This window comes from Osmerus eperlanus, chromosome 19, assembly GCF_963692335.1.
Source record: "Osmerus eperlanus chromosome 19, fOsmEpe2.1, whole genome shotgun sequence".
Lineage (NCBI taxonomy): Eukaryota > Metazoa > Chordata > Actinopteri > Osmeriformes > Osmeridae > Osmerus > Osmerus eperlanus.
The window spans coordinates 13,271,752-13,290,625 of record NC_085036.1 but is presented as its reverse complement, the minus strand read 5'-3'; the positions used below and the strand labels follow the sequence as shown (position 1 = coordinate 13,290,625).

At 47.4% G+C, this 18,874-nt stretch overlaps 2 protein-coding genes across 3 annotated transcripts; one reads left to right on the top strand and one right to left on the bottom strand.

The window, feature by feature from the left end:
• Window positions 1-14: 14 nt before the first annotated feature.
• On the bottom strand, window positions 15-9,344 carry sympk (symplekin). Of its 2 annotated transcripts, none has more exons than XM_062486047.1 (27): window positions 9,188-9,344; window positions 8,824-8,925; window positions 8,647-8,712; window positions 8,496-8,549; window positions 8,317-8,390; window positions 8,065-8,191; window positions 7,724-7,973; window positions 7,225-7,395; window positions 6,808-7,047; window positions 6,530-6,681; window positions 6,257-6,407; window positions 5,268-5,484; window positions 5,030-5,180; window positions 4,643-4,878; window positions 4,338-4,419; window positions 4,121-4,234; window positions 3,749-3,896; window positions 3,297-3,457; window positions 3,092-3,200; window positions 2,886-2,986; window positions 2,674-2,764; window positions 2,152-2,253; window positions 1,850-2,037; window positions 1,036-1,212; window positions 786-878; window positions 470-655; window positions 15-354 (listed from the first exon to the last, which is right to left on the bottom strand). In XM_062486047.1, the coding sequence occupies exons 2-27, from the start codon at window positions 8,923-8,925 to the stop codon at window positions 178-180; spliced, it is 3,720 nt and encodes a 1,239-aa protein (XP_062342031.1). In that variant the 5' UTR covers window positions 9,188-9,344; the 3' UTR covers window positions 15-177. The 2 variants fall into 2 exon arrangements, with proteins under 2 accessions (XP_062342031.1, XP_062342033.1); XM_062486049.1 differs by having other exon boundaries at window positions 479-655.
• A 387-nt stretch (window positions 9,345-9,731) lies between these two features.
• Window positions 9,732-18,693, top strand: hnrnpul1l (heterogeneous nuclear ribonucleoprotein U-like 1 like). Its single transcript, XM_062486050.1, has 16 exons — window positions 9,732-9,864; window positions 10,410-10,697; window positions 10,872-11,222; window positions 11,604-11,988; window positions 12,117-12,190; window positions 12,279-12,418; window positions 12,544-12,643; window positions 12,746-12,858; window positions 13,161-13,427; window positions 13,745-13,867; window positions 14,182-14,310; window positions 15,590-15,758; window positions 16,457-16,729; window positions 16,808-16,989; window positions 17,130-17,309; window positions 17,592-18,693. The coding sequence occupies exons 2-16, from the start codon at window positions 10,451-10,453 to the stop codon at window positions 17,730-17,732; spliced, it is 2,874 nt and encodes a 957-aa protein (XP_062342034.1). The 5' UTR covers window positions 9,732-9,864; window positions 10,410-10,450; the 3' UTR covers window positions 17,733-18,693.
• Window positions 18,694-18,874: the final 181 nt, after the last annotated feature.

Sequence of the window (18,874 nt, the reverse complement as noted above, 5' to 3'; positions counted from 1 at the left end):
AAATATAGATGTGATACAATCTTAGAAACAGTTTTATTCATCATGGCAAGAAGACATTTCCAAGACATTTTCCAGACAAAAACATGTAACCTAGGCTTAAACCAACTAAACAACGTCTATATTCGAAAATACATTGTCGCACTTAATTCTTTAGGAGCCGTTATTGTTTTATCTGAATCATTCTACATCTTCTGTCCGACTGTCAGATTCAGGTTCTGTGTTCCTGTCCTCTGTGACATCTTTAGACGTGTCGTTAACTTCTGGGGAGGGCTCGGTTAGCGCCTCCATCGGTTCCTCCACTGCCTCTACAGGGCCTGATGATGCACAGCGTTCTTCTACCACAGGTAATTCCACCTAGAAGAATGATCATCCATGATTTACTCTACTTAAACTACCACCATGGTTACCCTTTACACATGAATATCAATATTTACAGACAAGAAATGACTGTTCCAAAATGTACACAGACCTGTTGTACCTGAGAGGTACTGCCTGTGTTCTCTTGTTGAACGGCTTGCTCTGGTTGCCCTATTTCCATCGGTTCCTCTTCTTCCTTGGGCTTCGGCGCCCTCTGCTGTACCACGGGTTCAGGTTCCTTCAGTGGTTCCAGAAGAGGTTCAGGCCTAACTACATCCACGACTGTGGCTAGCTCCATCTACGTGTTGTAAAACAGAACAGTGGTGATGAAGTGTTAAGAAGAATCTTTGAGAGGACCAATTAAAAGACCACTGGGAGGACAAGATGGCCGTCTGATACGATCTCACAAACGACAGTTGGTCCATCACCTCCTTCTCCACAACAGGCTCCATGGGCTCTGGTTCTGGCTTCTTGATGTTGAACTCCAGCACAGCCATCACAGAGGCAGGGATGTGGGCTTGCTGTAACATAGCAACAAGTGTATCGTTTACATCAAACATGTTCCAAAATAAAATACAAAAATCTAAATAATTTAGCTCTCAGGCCCTGTTTAAGTCCGGTGCGGTCATTCACGAGAAGGAGACTTGTTCTCGATTCAAGATGGCCGACGAGTGCTACCTGATGGGGGGTGAAGGAGTGAACGTGCTGCAGGAGAGGGTCCCTCATCTCTGGGCAGCGCTCGAACACGCTGGTGAGCTGCGGCGGGGGCAGCTGGAGCAGCACGCTGAAGGACTGCGGCTTGGTCCTCTGGCAGCACTTCACAAAGCCCTCCCACACCTTGGGGTACTTCCACACCTGCACAACCAGGGGGAGGTACGGTTCACAACAAGGGGAGACATTCCTTTGCATTTGTATTGTCATATATACATATTTACTTAATAATAATGTAAAAAAATCTGTTATATTTGCACTGTCTACTACTTGCCCTTGTTTTTACTAACTCTTTTTATAACTTTCTAATGTCTTTTCTGTGTGAGAACATCGAGAGCACAGTGTGAAGCTGAATCCCTTGTATGTGTACATACTTGGCCAATAAAGCCGATTCTGATGCGGCAAGTTACCACAAACACGATACTACATCCTCCTGAACAGGAAATGAACAGTCTCCCTGTGCCTGCACGCTCTACAATGCCTCAGAGGAAGACAGGGAGATCCGGGGATGCCCATATGGGGGTCAGGCGGCTGAGCGGTTAGGGAATCGGGCTAGTAATCAGAAGGTTGCCGGTTCGATTCTGACCGTGCAAAATGACGTTGTGTACTTGGGCAAGGCACTTCACCCTACTTGCCTCGGGGGGAATGTCCCTGTACTTGTAAGTCGCTCTGGATAAGAGCGTCTGCTAAATGACTAAATGTAAACGTATATCTCAGTGGCGGAGCGCAACTGTCGTCGTCATTATTATGGGATGTGGGGGGGGGGGGGGGGGCGTCTGACCTGCTTGAGGATGAGGCGTGACAGGATGTTCATGACGAAGCCTCCCAGCCGAGGGTACATGGTGAGGGACTGGATGACGGTGCGCATCAGCAGCATAGGGAGCGGGCTCTGCTCCATCAGCTGCTGCATCACCACCGCCAGCACCTCCGACGTGTACACGTTCTTCTCCCCGAAGCACAGGTTGGTGGCTGCGTGCGACAGACAACACAGCCAAAGCTCAGCATCGAGATATTGGTGGAGGCAACACGAGTCGTTGTTCAGCCGTGTGTCGGATGATGAGGATTGTGGGGGAAACGACTGACCTTTGATGATGGACTTCATGTCACACTTGGTTGAGTCGATGTTGTGCAAGGCGATGAGGAGTTCCCCAGGGGTGAGAGGGGACATGGAGGAGCTGCCCTCGCCTAGGCGACAGGAAGCAGGAAGTTCACAGGAGATCTTAACCCTTGTGCTGCCTTCAGGTCACATGACCCAAAGGTTCATAACGAACGTCGTTATGTTGTGTTTACCCGATTTTACCCAATACAAAAACAAATTAAAATAATTTTATTTTAAAAAGTTGTCGCAATACGACGGTGGGTCACAATGACTGATGGGTCAGAATGACCCGAAGATAACACAAGGGTTAAGACAGACTTTCTCAACCCTGGTCCTCAGGGATGGTCGTTATCAAGCTCAGCAGAAGCCTGGTAACGACCACCCATTCATTTGAGTCGGGTGTGTTGGAGCAGGGAAACATCTAGAACATGCAGGGTTGAAAAAGGCCGTCTTAGTGAGAAAACCACTCGACCATCACTACTAAAACGACAGTGTCTAAAACTTACTGTGTTGTGTTCCAAGCAGACGATTGAAGACCTCCTTCACCACGATGGGGTTCAGCTTGATCAGCTTAGGAAGGGCCTGGATCACCTCTTTCTGCACAGCAAGGATCAAATCCCCATAACTTTAACACCCCTGCTCGTTCCCCGTCAAACACAGTCATCGTTGTCGTAGAAACCATGCAGAAGCGCACACGTTCGTTTGGATGGAAGCTCACCTTTTCCAGGCCGTTTATGACTGGGATCAGGAAGCGAACATCTGGCACTCGTTTGTGGTACAGGTCCCTGACTCTCTCCACCAGCTCTGGAGATGGGGGCACTGACGGAGGAGAGGCATCGTTCAGAAGACAGGCGCTTCCCTCACCTTCACTTCAACACAACCCTTTACCAGCTCACAGCCTTCAAAACGAGAGCATGTTTTTACCTTTATCCGTCAGAATGTGCAGACAGCGTGTGACGAGCGTCTCAGCTCCTTTGGGGCAGTTTTCCACCAGCAGCAGCAGGTCTGGGGAGTTCATACCCATCCCACGGATCTAGAGAAGCAACAACATCCACTCTTAACCCGAGAACATCAACCCTGAGGGGATAAGCTGAGCGGGGGAGGTGAAGGGAATCAGAACGAGGCTTACTGGCTGCTCCACCACGCGCAGCACACTGCGCTTGATGTCAGCGATGGCCTCCGTGTACACTGAGGCTAGCTCATGGACCAGGCGGTGGTTGAGGGGCAGGAGGGAGAGGTACAGGTACAGACACTGTCTCACGGTGTCTTCAGTCCAGGGGGAGGCCACCTCTGTGAGGGAGACAGTTTTTACGATCTTTCGGAAAAGAAATTGAATCCTGCCATAATATTCATCCCATAAATTGGCGGCTATAACCACACTGAAGTAGGTCTACAATTAGTTATTCTGCCACTGCTCAACAACAAAAATGGAGAAGACAAAAGTAGCAGAAAGTCGCTAGTCACGACTTTGTCACTAGAGAAGGTGGAAAAATTGCTCAATCTAGCGACATAGTGGCTAAATCGGCAGAGGGCTCGAGTGACACGTCAAGTAAGCGCAGGAGAGCAACAATTTAGTCCAACCTGTGTCCTTGTCGGCCCCAAAGAGTAAGGAGGGGGGGTTGGGATGGACGAGAAGCTGCATGTAGTTCAGGGCAAACTTCTCGATGTAGTCTCTGAGCTGGTCCTTCTCGTACATCCTCTTAATGAAGGCCAAGGCGTTAGAGCGCACCTGAAGTCACACACAGATCCATATACGTGAGACAGCGCTTGTGTTTGGAGAATGGAAAATGTGTGTTCAGGATTATCATATCAAATACTTATATGTAAAAATATATATATAAATGGATACTGAAGGTTGGCACACAAGTGTGCCACTCCAACACACATTTGAGTGGCCATTAAATCAATAAAGTTGTGGAGCCTTGATGAGAAACACAGAAAGTGATACACCACCTTCTCCTTTTCGTGTGAACTGAGGTCCAGAAGCACGTGGAGATACTGGAACTGTCTGGAGGGACGCTTGACGATCAGCTCCTTGAGGGTGGTCATGCCAAGGTACACCCGAGACTGAGACACAAACAAAACAAAACTCAACATCCTGACAGAGCAGCCCTGTGAAAGGTCGTCAATAGACAGTTTTCAGAAGATGAATAGGTCCCGCCAGGATTACCTCATCTTCACAGTAACGCCTGATCACTTCTAATGCCGATTCTGTGATTATGGGAGCCTCCAGTACAAGCTTGGTGAAGAGCCTGGAAGAGGCAGATGGAAATACTTTGGTCATAATATCAGGAACACACACATAGTGTATACACCCATTCTATAAACAGATGTTGACATAGCCTGCCCTCACAAGGAACACATGTTTTTATTTAGCACAATTGTATCCAAAGCAACATTCAGGGTGAGGCTGAAGCTGTGACCTAGATATGCAGTCAGATGCTCTAACCACCGAGACTGGAGCCTGCTGCTCACCCATCCCTCTGCTCGGGCTTCTCCTGCAGACCTGACAGCAGGGTGTACAGGCAGTGGTCGTAGTTCTCCAGCAGGCCTGTTGGCTGCTGGCTGATGTAGGTGTTGTACTCCTGGTAGAGGAGGGAGAAGGCCAGGTCGATCCTGCCTCGTATGTCCTCCAGGATGAACTCCAGCACGTTCCCCTTCATCATCCCCTCGAACTGGGTCACCAGCCTGGCCAGGAGCTTGACGCGCACCTGCATCAGGTGAAGGAGGAGATGAGGGAGAAACAGGCTTGTAGGTGAAGGGGAGATGAGGGAGAAACAGGCTTGTCTAGAAATGTGAACTATTTACATTAATTTTTCAATCTGTGCCAGAGATTTAGACATCATGATATCAAACACTCACATGGGCCATCCCGCTCTGAGCGATGGCCTTCTCTGAGTTGAGGATCCTCTTGACGGCCATGTTGGTCAGTTTCTCCACCTGGGCCTCGCTCAGCGGCTGGATCACGTCGGCCAATCGGAACACCTTCTTCCTCCCGCTGGCGCCCGGAGCCCTGAGGAGTCACATCAAGAGAGAGCGACGTTGAGAGAGAGAGCAGAGAGACCAGAGCTGACCTCCAGGGTGCAGGCGAGACTCTCACTTGGTCTGTGCGGAGGGTACGATGGGCTCAGGAAGCCTCTTCACCAGGGGGGCCTCCTCAAGAGCCTGGCTCTTGTCGTAGCCCCCCACCACAGAGATCGCCTGGCCCAGGGACACTTTGCGCTTGATGAGCAAGTCTTTGGAATTGGACGATTCTCCTTCCTCGTTGTTGTCCTCCTTCCCGGTGTCCTCGTCTCGCGCTCTGCACTGCTCCAGTCCTGCGGTAGGAGAGACAGAGTGAGCAGGACGTCGTACGTCATGGGAATGGCGTTGATGCAAGTTTGACTGAAGCGCTGCACACACAAACGGTGATGGTGTACTTTACAGCTTCCCCCTGCGTGCTGCCTCTACAGCTTCCCCCTGCGTGCTGCCTCTACAGCTTCCCCCTGCGTGCTGCCTCTACAGCTTCCCCCTGCGTGCTGCCTCTACAGCTTCCCCCTGCGTGCTGCCTCTACAGCTTCCCCCTGCGTGCTGCCTCTACAGCTTCCCCCTGCGTGCTGCCTCTACAGCTTCCCCCTGCGTGCTGCCTCTACAGCTTCCCCCTGCGTGCTGCCTCTACAGCTTCCCCCTGCGTGCTGCCTCTACAGCTTCCCCCTGCGTGCTGCCTCTACAGCTTCCCCCTGCGTGCTGCCTCTACAGCTTCCCCCTGCGTGCTGCCTCTACAGCTTCCCCCTGCATGCTGCCTCTACAGCTTCCCCCTGCCTGCTGCCTCTACAGCTTCCCCCTGCATGCTGCCTCTACAGCTTCGCCCTGCATGCTGCCTCTACAGATTCCCCCTGCATGCTGCCTCTACAGATTCCCCCTGCATGCTGCCTCTACAGCTTCCCCCTGCGTGCTGCCTCTACAGATTCCCCCTGCGTGCTGCCTCTACAGATTCCCCCTGCATGCTGCCTCTACAGCTTCCCCCTGCGTGCTGCCTCTACAGATTCCCCCTGCGTGCTGCCTCTACAGATTCCCCCTGCGTGCTGCCTCTACGTCCCTCGTTCTCACCTGGTCCTATTCCAGCTGACGTCATCTGCGTAGCCATCAGCCTCGCCAGGTGTTTGATCTGGGCGTCTGTGCCTGCAGACTCCACGGGAGTGTAAGTGGCCTGGAAGGAAGCTGGCATGACATCCGGCAGGTACACCATGCTGATGAGCACCTGAAACACACACACACAGGTACACCATGCTGATGAGCACCTGAAACACACACACACAGTCAGCTGAATGAGCGTCCACGGGGACGGGGACGCTGATGAAACGCCCGGCCTCCTCAGCTCACCAGATTGGCCACGTTCTCCGGGGAGAGCAGCGGCCGCAGGAAGTCAGCTGTGAGGTCGATGGCCGACTGTGCTGCCGGCAGGGAGGAGGGCTTGGAGACAGACGGAGGGGCGGGATCCTCTTTGTCTTCATCGTCCTCCATCAGAGCAGGTTCTGGAAATATTGCCCCACACAAAAATGTTTTGAATGAGATGTTTGTTGCTGCTTCTGCTTGGGTTTCAGGGTAAAAAAAAAAAAGAAAGAAAAGAATTTGGATATTTAAAAAAAACATCGCCTCACCGATCTTGATCTTCTTGCCCTCGGCGTAGGGCTCGTGGCGAGGTCGTTTGCGCTGCTCTCTCACCGACGGTGTGATCCGTGTGATCTCGTTCTGAGACATGCCCAGGTCCAGCAGCAGAGTGCTGATCTGGCCCTGGAACTCCAAGCTGCAGGGGTGGCGCAGCACTGCCACCAGGTGGAGCTTCAGATTCTTCCGCACACTACTCACCTGGGACTTGGCCAAGGTCGGAGGCAGGTTAGCTGAGGATTAGGAATGAGATCTTCAACACTCCTATTTTTAATTGTATATCACGCATAGACTGATAAGCTCTCCAATAACCTTACATAAACTCCTTATACTCTATATAAGATACAGCATATTGAACATTCCAGTGTGTTGACTGTGAGAGGAGTGTTTGTAGTGAGAGGAGAGTGTACCATGTAGCGTCTCGTAGGCCTGAACCACTTTGGACATGAACATGGGTCTCTGGCGAGCCAGGGTGGCCAGCGAGCCCAGGGCCGTGGTCAGGTTGATGCTCGTGATCGCAGGGTGGACCATGAACTTCAGAAGCTGCTCCAGGGCAGACTTGCCCTCCTCACAGAGGGTATCTGAGGAAAAACATGCAATGAGAATCGGAACGTCGTCGTCAATGAACAGTGTCACACAACTCATGAGAATTGTGTGACACTGTTCTATATATTATTTTTTTAAAGATGATTGTTGGTGTTTTCATGCTTTATTGTACAGGAGTTTAAGTGAAGTGTGACAGGAAAGGCAGGGAGGGAGAGAGAGGGGAAGACATGCAGCATAGGGCCCAGGCCGGACTCAAACCCAGGCGACTGCCGTAAGGCCTCAGCCTACATGGTACACGCACTTATCCGTGAGCTCCACACTGTTCTGTCTTGAGAGCGACAGGAAGTAGATTTGTTTTCTCACCGTAGCGAATGTAGGAGTGGTCTTTGGGAACTTTGTCCAAGCTGATGTCCCCCTCCTGCCTCTTGGGAGTGTCCGAGTCTGACGTCCTGGGAGAGAGAGTGATGATGAGCGACTCTGTGAACTTGATGGCGTGCGTGCGGACTCCGTCGTTGTCGAAGTCCAACAGGGCCAAAACATCCTCTTTCATCTGAGTCACCATATCCCAGCATGCCTCCTGCATCTCCGACACGGCCTTGGAGCGCACCAACCACTGGGGTGGGGAAACGAAGAAGAGAAAACAGGTTACGCAACGCAGTTAGCATGCAGCGATCGATGGTGTGCGGTGCATGGATTGTGTGTACCTGCAGTGCCACTCTGTAGAGCTGTGTTAGAGTTAGAATGGCCTTCTTCACCACATTCACACTCTCATCTTTAAGAAGCATGTTCAAGTTTGCGATCAGCCTCAGGAGAAGCTCATTGTCTCTTTTACTGTCAAAATAAGAACGAATTTCAGGTCATATGTATTTCATTTAACAAATAGTTTTACTAGCACCAGCTTGTAGTCTAACAGAGTTGCCAGTATGAATGTAGGTGAGTGAAAAATGATGACATACCATGCTTCCTCAATGAAGCCAATGACAAATTTTCTAACTTCCATTGACTTGTCAGTCTGAAAGGCTATCATCTCCTACAAGGGACATATAGAAAGAGAGTGAGAATTTGTAAGATAAATGAATTACTTTTAACACCGTGGCATATGTGCTACAATTGTGAAAGCAACAGGATTTCTTACGTCTAAGAAATTGTCAAGTAATGAAGGGTCTTTGTTGATGATCAGCTCCTGAACCTGATCAAAAACACAAAAGAATTGTTCACGTTCAACAAAAGAATGTTGCATACAATCTCTTATGTAATGTACACCGTAATTTTTAAGGATTACAAACCTGTTTGAGAACTGTGAGTTTGCTATCTGTAGCAATGAGAGCTGCCTGATTCAGAAGGTCAACAACCTGCGTGGTAAATTAAAAGGAAAACAAATAAGAAGGAATGACTCGGTATTTTGTTTCAGATTGTTACAAACTGGACCAAGGAAAGCAAGGAAAACTGAGATTATGGTAAACCTTTTCACTGGTCGTCATATCAATAGCCGTATCCTCTCCGGTAAGATCCTGCATAGCCACACACGTCCTCGCACCTGCACCTTCTCCGCTGCCCGAAGCCATCTATGACAGATAAAAAGTTCAGTCCTTTTAGCCTAGCGACTAGCAGTAAACTAATGCCAGTAATGTGCGCAACCACAACAAGCTGTCTGATTTACTAGAACCCAGGTTTAAGTGGTTGGTCTACGAAGTAATGTTAATTTGTTAACTAGATCTATCGTCTACCGGCAAAACAATTGCCCCGGCGATTGTGAGAAAACACAAGCTAGCCAGCTAGTCTACGTAGTAAGCAGGACAAAAACGAGGCTAACTAGCTACAACTTACCTTATCACACGTACTACGGCTCTGACACCACACAATACTATGGATGCAACAACAAAATGTACGAAACAAGATGTTGTTAGGTAGCCTGCTGGTCTAAAGATGTGCTAGGATGCCGCCATGTTTGACGGATGTTTGACGGTATTTCCTTGATGCAACCAAAATAAGCTTCCGGAAAAAGACTCGTTCGGTCAAGCTCCAATGACTGTGTGGTAAAAAACTCAGAAAGCAATCTTTATTTAGCTAATGAAAGAAGCACATTTAAAACAGTCATCCTATTAGTGTGCTTAGTGTCATCTAAATCAAACTCCAACTTGAAAGGACTTGACATGATATTATCATCAGTCTTTGATAGTATTTTGTAACCCCTCCACACACGTGTATCCCCATACCCCGTATGTGAAAAATGCAAATAAATACGAAGCAACGCAAATCAAACTAAACAAACAATTTTCCTTTCCTTTTTGTCATACCCTTTATTAATGCATGTATTTACTCCTGGGTACACGCAGGGGAATTCTTTCAAATATGTCAGCCAGGCCTTTAATCCAATCACAGACGAGAAGCGCTCACCGACCGGAGGGCGGCTAGACAGGAACATTATTCGTCCATTTTGTACAGTCGGTCGGTGCATGAATCTCTGGCAAGTAACGATTGTGGTCTGGTGACGAGGGAAAAAGGTTTGCAATGCATATTATTAGTTTGCAATCCTGCATGAAAACTATTGTACATATGTATAATGCAATTCGATTGCTTTGGCATTGAGTCTTAAACGTAACTATTTAACGTAGCTCTAAGATTGCAAGCTGCAAGTGCAATCTACCAATGCTTTGTCGCAGAAACCGTTTAAGCTAACGCGGTTGCTAGCTACGTCTAGCTAGCTCTACATTGCTAGTCAGAAACTAAACTTATATCACAGTTGATGAAGCAGTGCGATACTAAAGTTTGATAAATAGCCTAGTATTGTCTACAGCTAACCAAACCGTGTCGGTTCAAACTGTTGTGTTACCTAACGTAGGACTGGCGACAGACGTTGATTAATATAGCGAGTAGCTAGCTAGTTATGTTTATCAACAGGGAAGGTAGATAGGCTAGCTGTTAGCTAGGCGGACTAGCTAACGTAGCTAGCTGGCTAACTAATAAACATACGCTTAATGTACATAAGTTTGCTTTTCTAGCTGTCCTTTTGCGAAAGTTAAGTATATTCTTCTAAACTCTTCCACAGACTGAGATTGCTGATCACTGAAACTGGACGGTGCATGAAAAATGAGCGGAATCAATGTGAAGAAGCTCAAAGTCAACGAGCTGAAAGAGGAGCTTCAGCTACGTGGCCTCGAGACTCGTGGACTCAAGGCGGACCTTGTCGTAAGGTTGAAGGCGGCACTTGATGCCGAAGCAGCGGGTGAGGTTGCCGGACCACCCGTTGCAGAAGTTGTGGATGAGGGGGAGGAAGAACTAGATGAAGGGGGAGATGAGGACGATGACTATCCCGAAGGAGGCAACAGTCTGTCAGGTATTTCAACTCAACTTAATTTCGAAGCGAGAGGTTCGTAGTAAACATGGCCATGTAGTGTATGCACATAACGGTGTACATCTGTTGCCTTGCAGGGAGTTGTATGCAAAAGTAATACTCATTTGTGCAGTTGTTGTGCGGTTCACAATTGACCAGTATATTTTTACAAATCAGGGGAAGATGAAGAGTCGTACCGCGCGGGAGATCTAGCACGGCTCGACCAAGAACCTGATGGGGAACAGTCTGAGGAGGAAAATGTGATTGACTACCAGAGTGAAGAAGATAGTCTGGATGGAGGGCCGGCGTTTGGTGGAGTCCCTGCAATGAATTATGGGATAGGTGACTTCACAGATGATGTGATTGAGCCTCCGACCACAAAGGCCTTTGAGTCAGAGATGAAGCAGGAGTATCGGCCTGATACACCAGAACTTCAGATGCTAGAACCGGAGGTAAAGAAACCAGTGCATTCTGAACCAGAACCTGAACCTGAAGCACGTTTGGAGGAGAATCCTGAAGCTAAACCAGGTTAGTACAATTACAAAACCTTTTTAAAACAGGTTAGGTAAAAAACCAATCGGTCATGAGAAACCATTCGTTAACCCTTGTGTTATCTTCGGGTCATTCTGACCCATCAGTCATTGTGACCCACCGTCGTATTGCGACAGATTTACCGCATACAAAGACAAAGTGAAGCATTTTCTTTTAACCGTTGGGCTGTCTCAGACCCCCCACATTGCAAAGGTTAAAAGAAAATTATTTTAATTTGTTTTTGTATTGGGTAAAATTGGGTAAACACAACGATGGTTCGTTATGAACCTTTGGGTCATGTGACCCGAAGGCAGCACAAGGGTTAAGCAACCTTCCCTCACTGTATACATCTTTCTTCCCTGTTTTTTCGGGGCGTAGATGAAATCGAGACGGACGCTGAGATCAAGATGGAGGCAGAGCACCAGCAGTCAAACAAGCCGCCTCCTCAGCTTGACCCCCAGCTTGACCCGGAAGCAGAACAGCCAAAGGAGCTCCCGGAGGCGGAGCAACCGGAGCAGGTCTCTCAGGATCCAGATCTGCCTGTGAAGGAGGAGCAGAAGGAGGCCCAAAAGCCAGAGCTGGACGTGAAGAAGGAGGATGAGAAGGAGGCCAGGCAGGCCGAACCCGCCAGCGAATGGGAGGCCATGGACGCGGAGCAGGCTGGCCAGGCCAAATCTGAAGATGACAAGCAGGGCGTTAACCGCAAGAGACCGCACGACGAAGGCCGTGGATACGGCTATTACGAGCACAGAGAAGACAGACGGTTAGATGAACTTGAAATTTACGTTTGTAACTTTTCTTTAAATGGGGAAAAAAATAAAAGTTAGACGCATGCAAGTTTTGTGTTTGTTTGTGGTTGAGATGCTTCATGTTTTCTGCTGGTACACACAGGGCTCGCTCTCCTCAGCCCCCAGCGGAAGAGGAGGAGGAAGATTTTGACGACACTTTGGTGGCCATCGATACCTGTAAGCAAAGCCCCTTTTGCATGAATGCATGTTAAAAGAGTCATTACAGAGTAACGCACCCTTTGAGTTAACTCACTCTCTTCCACAGACAACTGTGATCTCCACTTCAAGGTGTCACGCGACAGGTACAGTGGCTATCCCCTGACCATCGAAGGCTTCGCATACCTGTGGTCAGGTGCGCGAGCCTCCTATGGGGTCAACAAAGGGCGAGTCTGCTTTGAAATGAAGGTACAGCGCTCTAATTTGACTTTCAGATGCATGCAAAACACCGTTGCAAATCGCTCTCTGAATTCCTGGCTTTAATCTCACGAGAACCTGTTTGTCATTTGGTCTTGTTTTTTGTTGTCATCCAGATAAATGAGGAGATCTCTGTGAAGCACTTGCCCAGTAGTGAGCCGGATCCACATGTGGTGCGGATTGGCTGGTCCCTGGACAGCTGCAGTACACAGCTGGGTTAGTCTGACAAGTGTTCCAAAGGCAGAAGATTTTATACAAGCATTTTATACAATACAATATTCTTTAAAATATTATATGTTTTTTCCTTTTTTTAAACAGGTGAAGAGCCGTTCTCTTATGGATACGGAGGAACTGGGAAAAAGTCTTCAAACTGCAAATTTGAGGACTACGGCGAGAAGTTTGGTGAAAACGATGTCCTGGGTTGCTACGTGGTAAGTAGCGGTTCGATGTTGTTGTGCCAAAGAGAGGAGAATGGCACAGTGGTGACTAGGGGTGGGGGGGAATCGATTCACATTTGAATTGCGATCCATTTTGCTAGCGAGTCAGATCTATTCACAAATGTATGTGAATCGCTTTTTTTTAACGATGTTTTTATATATATTTTTTAATGATTTCTTTCAAAAAATCTCAGAAAAATCGTGAATCGATTTTTAATCGAATCGTGACCCCAAGAATCGAATCGTGAGGTACCAAAACATTCCCACCCCTAATAGTGACCCTCTGTGTTGTACAGGACTTTGAAAACGGAGAAGAAGTGGAGATGGCCTTCTCCAAAAACGGCAAGTGGCTGGACGCGGCGTTTCGTGTTTCTCGCGAGGAGCTGGCTGGGCGTGCTCTCATCCCTCACGTCCTGGTGAAGAACTGTGCCATCGAGTTCAACTTTGGGCAGAAAGAGGAGCCCTTCTTCCCTCTCCCAGAAGGATACACCTTCATCCAGGATGTGAAACTGGAGGACAGGGTCCGGGGAACCATTGGGCCTGTCTCCAAAGCTGACTGTGAGGTGAGCGTGGCCCATTTGATATTTGCTACATTTAGTCATTTAGCAGACGCTCTTATCCAGAGCGACTTACAGTAAGTTCAGGGACATTCCCCCTGAGGCAACTAGGGTGAAGTGCCTTGCCCAAGGACACAACGTAATTTTGCACGGCCGGGAATCAAACGGACAACTTTCAGATTACTAGCCCGATTCCCTAACCACTCAGCCACCTGACTCTCTACAATAACTGAAATACTGTGTGCGTGTGTGCTTGCAGTTACACATGTAAAACACATCCGTGTTTTGTGTTTTTCTCTCCGCGTGTGTCTGTGTTTTGTCAGCTGCTGATGATGGTTGGCCTGCCTGCGTCCGGGAAAACAACCTGGGCCTTGAAGCACGCGCTGGAGAACCCTGAGAAGAGATTCAACATCCTGGGCACCAACGCCATCATGGAGAAAATGAAGGTCAGCTGATAAAACGTTTTTAGTAAAAAAAAACATTAAAAAAAAAAAAGAAGTTTATTTTTGGAGCATTTCTGCTTTGTTGGGATGGAGATGGCGTAGAGACTCAGAAATGTTGGAGAGAGAGGAGGAGTTCACATAGAAAATGACCCAGGCAAGAATTGAACCCGGGTCCCTGTGGTTATCTTACGTTGTACACTTACAAGCAACAACCAGGGTGCCCCGAAAATGTGATCGGTGCATCTTGTGTAAAGGCACCACACTTAAGTCAGTAATATCACGTAAGTAATACAACTTTTAATAATATAACCCTTCAGGTGATGGGACTGCGTCGTCAACGAAACTATGCAGGCCGCTGGGACATCCTAATCCAGCAAGCGACACAGTGTCTGAACAGACTGATCCAGATCGCCGCCCGCAAGAAACGCAACTACATCCTGGACCAGGTACTGTCAGATCTCCCCTCTCCGTTTGCCCTTCTGCTGTTCTCTGATGCACATGTACATTAATGCACTTGTGATATGCTGTTTCTCTAGAAGCCTTGACCCACATCTGAACTCCTGGAAGTTACCTCACTTTCCCTTGTCGTGAACATGCTGATGAATTTGTTTTTGATTACCGTAAATGAAAACCAGAATTTGTCGTTGTATGTTATTTTTTTTTTACTCCCTCAGTACTGAATTTCTTGATTGTATGTCATGTTGGAAAAAGCTATAAGCTGCTAAAATAAGATGTTGAAATCAAGTAAACACTGCTGGGTGGTGAGTAAGAAAACACCTTATGTTGCTAAGTTAATGCTAAAGAGTTAGCACAGGTTTAAACTCACATCACCTCTGATGTAAGATTAAATAGATGTTATTAGATATCTACATACAGACTGCATATGGAACTTTAAAATATTGTGTGTTAAATGAATGAAACATCAAGGTAAGTGTACTAACATGCTCAAATTTACAGGACAATGGCAAAGTTAAACTACGGTAGGTAAGGTCTAACGGACATTCGAGTGCTTTGGAACATGTGAGTATTGACAGGTAGGTAGTGTATGTTTGTTACATGATGAGGAGACGAATGACCATGTGACAGGAAGCAGGTAAGCTCTTGTAAGTAACTGGGGACCCTGGTATTAATCATGAGATTCAATACATACATGTGTATCCCATTCGAGGGGAGGAATTCTTTTAAGATGAGCTTGCAGTGTGATCATGTAGAGTTTGGGGGCATGCAGGGGGGACAGCGTGTGAAGCTGTAATGTCGTAACGGAACAAGAATAACATGCATATTGGCGATGCTTGAGACGAGTTAGTCTGACGTAGTGAATATGACGTAAGACCAGGAGCAGCAGCTGTTAGTGAGACACAAAAGAAGACAACAGTTCTATTGTCAGTTCGATTTGTTACTGAGTTGTTGTAAAACAGATGCTTGACGCCAGCCCAGGTTAGCAGCAGTGTGACCATCATAGCTTAGAGTTGTAACTCTTAACCTTGTTGCCACGGGTCCCCCAAGTTCGTTCTGACAGGAAACGGTTGACCTAGACACTCAGGTAAGTTTGTGGGGTTGTGAGAGACGAGAATATGTAGTTCCAGAGACCTAGGCATGAAAAACAACTCTCACACTTTCATCATTGCAGGAATCCAATTTTCCCTCCTAATGAAGGCAAAGCCGTAACGAAAGTAAACGAAAAATAATGAAAAGCTTGTACTTCTTTCTTGTCACCATTGCTAGACAAATGTATATGGATCAGCCCAGAGACGAAAAATGCGTCCTTTTGAAGGTTTTCAACGCAAGGCTATTGTAATTTGTCCCACGGACGAGGATTTTAAAGAGCGAACGTTAAAGCGAACTGATGAGGAAGGGAAGGATGTGCCCGATCATGCTGTTTTAGAAATGAAAGGTAGGAATTCCATGGATAACCCCCCCAAAAATAAAAAAAACAACACAAGACAATGTATTTGCCATGTTTTTTTTTTTGTTTTGACGAAAGTTGGAAGACAACCCCCATCCCCTCCCCCCAGAGAGATACTCTCTGTCTTCCCTCTGTTTTTCATTCTCTTGTTCTGTCACTTTCATCCCCCATTTCTCTGGCACTGCAAACTCGGGTGACGTCCGATTCAAGTGTTGGCTTTGGCATTAACCCTTGAAGGATTATCCTGCGTTTACATTTTAAGTTACAAATTTAATGGAAGCCATTGGTTGGAGTTCAGATACCCCAGTAGTATGATCAGGACACTTATGTCAATAGACTACGCTACCACAAGCTCTGCTTGTGGTTTGCAGCTGCAGACTATTACCCCTCTTTTCATAACTTTTTAGTTTATCTGTAGTTTTTTTATTTGTTTGATTTAGTTTCTTTTCTCCTTCATTTCCATCATCTATCTAAACTGGAGCAAATACTCCCCAGTCCTTTTGAGGTAAAGTTTTGCTCCAGGCCAGTATAACTTTCTCTATCACCTAACGTATTCTCCCCCACTTCCGTCTCTCCCCCCTCTCTCCCCCCGTCTCCCGTGGTCAATAAGATGGTGATAACGCTTTTCTTTGTCTTTCGACGGCGCCGCCTCACCCGTCCTGACCGCGCTCCTCTGCTTCCCGTAGCCAACTTTGTGCTCCCAGAAGCTGGAGAGTTTCTAGACGAGGTATCCTACGTGGAGCTGCAGCACGATGAGGCTGAGGTGCTGGTGAAGCAGTACATCGAGGAGGGCCGCAAGGCCGGCCCGCCCCCAGACAAGCGCTTCGACAACCGCCAGGGGGGCTTCCGGGGGCGTGGCGGCGGGGGCTTCCAGCGCTTCGATACCCGAGGCGGCCCCCAGGGCAGTCGAGGGGGCTACCAGAACCGTGGTGGCCCTGGAGGAGGGAACTTCAGAGGAGGTGAGGCCTGTTTACATTCTAGGTTCTGCGTGGGTCCGTTTTAACGCTCGAGGGACTCAACCTTTCTGCTTTTCTCAGGGTACAACAGAGGGGGTTACCAGCAGAATCGCTGGGGCACTAACCAGCGTGACGTAGGGACGCCAGCCAGAGGCGCCTACAACCGCAACCAGCAGTCTGGAGGAGGAGGAGGAGGAGGGTACAACGGCAATCGCCAAGGCCAGTACAACAAAGCAGGCAGTGGAAGCTACAGCCAAGGACAGGTAAACACTGAAGAAGTCTCTTCTGAACCCAATTGCGGTGAAAGTACCAAGTCAATGAAGTCAACATGTGCTCTCATAATTATGAGACTCGGAATTAAGCAAGAGTTGTATTAAGTGTTGTCGTTTTCTCTCTTTCCTAGGCACAGTCATACAACCAGGGATACAATCAAGGTAACTACAATCAAGGCTACAACTATGGAAACTACAGCCAGTATCCAGGTTACAGCCAGACCTACAGCCAGGCTCCTGCTGTCAGTGGGCAGAGCTACAACCAGCAGCAGCAGCAGCAACAACAGAGCTACAACCAGCAGTACCAGCAGGTGAGACCAGACACCAGCTGGCTCGCATTGAGATCTCTGTTTAGTAACCTGCTACTCAAATCACAATATCTCAAATCATAACTCAAGTCTGTGTGTTTGTGTGACTCTCTCTCTTCTCTCTCTCTCTTCTCCCCCCTTCTCTCTATCTCTCTTCTCCCCCCTTCTCTCTCTCTCCTCTCTCTCTCTTCTCCCCCCTTCTCTCTCTCCTCTCCCCCCTTCTCTCTCTCCTCTCCCTCTCCTCTCCCCCCTTCTCTCTCTCCTCTCCCCCCTTCTCTCTCTCAGTATGCTCAGCAGTGGCAGCAGTATTACCAGAACCAGAGCCAATGGAATCAATACTACAACCAGTACGGCAACTATGGAAACTACTCCAACCAGGGTACCCAAGGCTCTCAGGGTTCTCAAGGCTCCCAGGGAACCCAGTAGGGCCCCCCCAATGAGGCCCTTGTCGGGCCCCCGGCCAGCCCCCAGCCAGCTCCCCCACGGTGCGCCATAACAAGACGACTCTCATTCCCTCAGCAGCATTCCATGCTTGTCCTGCCTGCATCTCTGCCTTTTTCTTTCAACATCTCCCGTCTTATTTCTTATTATAGCGGAATAATTTCAAGGTTTTCGTGTGTTTTTTTTGTTTGTTTTTTTAAAGCCCTAGTTTCACTCCTTGCATTTCAGGATTTGTGATTTATTGTTTATGCTTTGACACTAGCTTCTTAGCATTAGCATTAGCATTTCTCCATGTGGTCACATGCAGCTGTTTTCTTTTCCTGACTATTGTTGACCTTGGTCATGTGGAATGAGCAACAATGGGATAGTTATACGTGCACAAGTAGTACACAAAGTTTTGTGCAGTGAATGTTCTTAGAGCTCAGTGTAGCTGGGATTTGCATGTGTACAGTTCAGTTTGTTTTTAAGAGAAAAGGCTGATCGTGTTGGACAGTTGCTTTTTGTTTTAAATTTACAGTTAATAGTTACTTTTATTTTTAGATCAAAGAACCATACATTTTTTTGAGTAATTGGTGTAAACTAATTATCCTCCATCAGATTGATTTAATGCTTATCTTACCCCTATTTATTGAAATTGAGGTCTTGAAGACTGATATTTTGATTATTTTTATATAACATTGTACAAAGAGATATTGTGATTGTCAAACATACTCTAACAACATTTTGTTTCACATCATCTTACACATTTGTGATTCTCATGCTCATCTAGACCTTCCAATCGTTTTTCCAAATTTAGTGATCATTAGTTAGTTTGTGTGGTTGTTAACTATTTTATACTGTATACCATGTATGTAAAACAGTATCTGCATGTCATTGTGTTGAATCAAAAAAAAATGCTCTTTTTGTATTTGAGAATATAATCTGAACACAGTAAATGGTTTGTCTTGAGTATTTTGTTCCAGTACATTTTCAGTTGAAATTCCATAACATACTGTAGATAAATTAGGATACATGCTGTTGGTTTATGGTTTATATTCATGAATTGTTATTACTAATCAGGGTAGCCTGCTATGTTTCCTGCATAACATTTCAGTGTCCATACTGGGCAAGGGAACACATTTTGCACG

What these genes read in the sequence shown, in the direction of transcription:
- hnrnpul1l (XM_062486050.1), top strand. Translation starts at nt 10,451, where the DNA reads ATGAGCGGAATCAATGTGAAGAAGCTCAAAGTCAACGAGCTGAAAGAG. An exon ending in GAATCCTGAAGCTAAACCAG is followed by an intron (nt 11,223 to 11,603) that starts GTTAGTACAATT and finishes TTCGGGGCGTAG; the next exon opens with ATGAAATCGAGACGGACGCT. An exon ending in TGCTGTTTTAGAAATGAAAG is followed by an intron (nt 15,759 to 16,456) that starts GTAGGAATTCCA and finishes TGCTTCCCGTAG; the next exon opens with CCAACTTTGTGCTCCCAGAA.
- sympk (XM_062486047.1), bottom strand. Translation starts at nt 8,925, where the DNA reads ATGGCTTCGGGCAGCGGAGAAGGTGCAGGTGCGAGGACGTGTGTGGCT. An exon ending in AACTCACAGTTCTCAAACAG is followed by an intron (nt 8,550 to 8,646) that starts GTTTGTAATCCT and finishes GTTTTTGATCAG; the next exon opens with GTTCAGGAGCTGATCATCAA. An exon ending in CTCAGAGCGGGATGGCCCAT is followed by an intron (nt 4,879 to 5,029) that starts GTGAGTGTTTGA and finishes CACCTGATGCAG; the next exon opens with GTGCGCGTCAAGCTCCTGGC.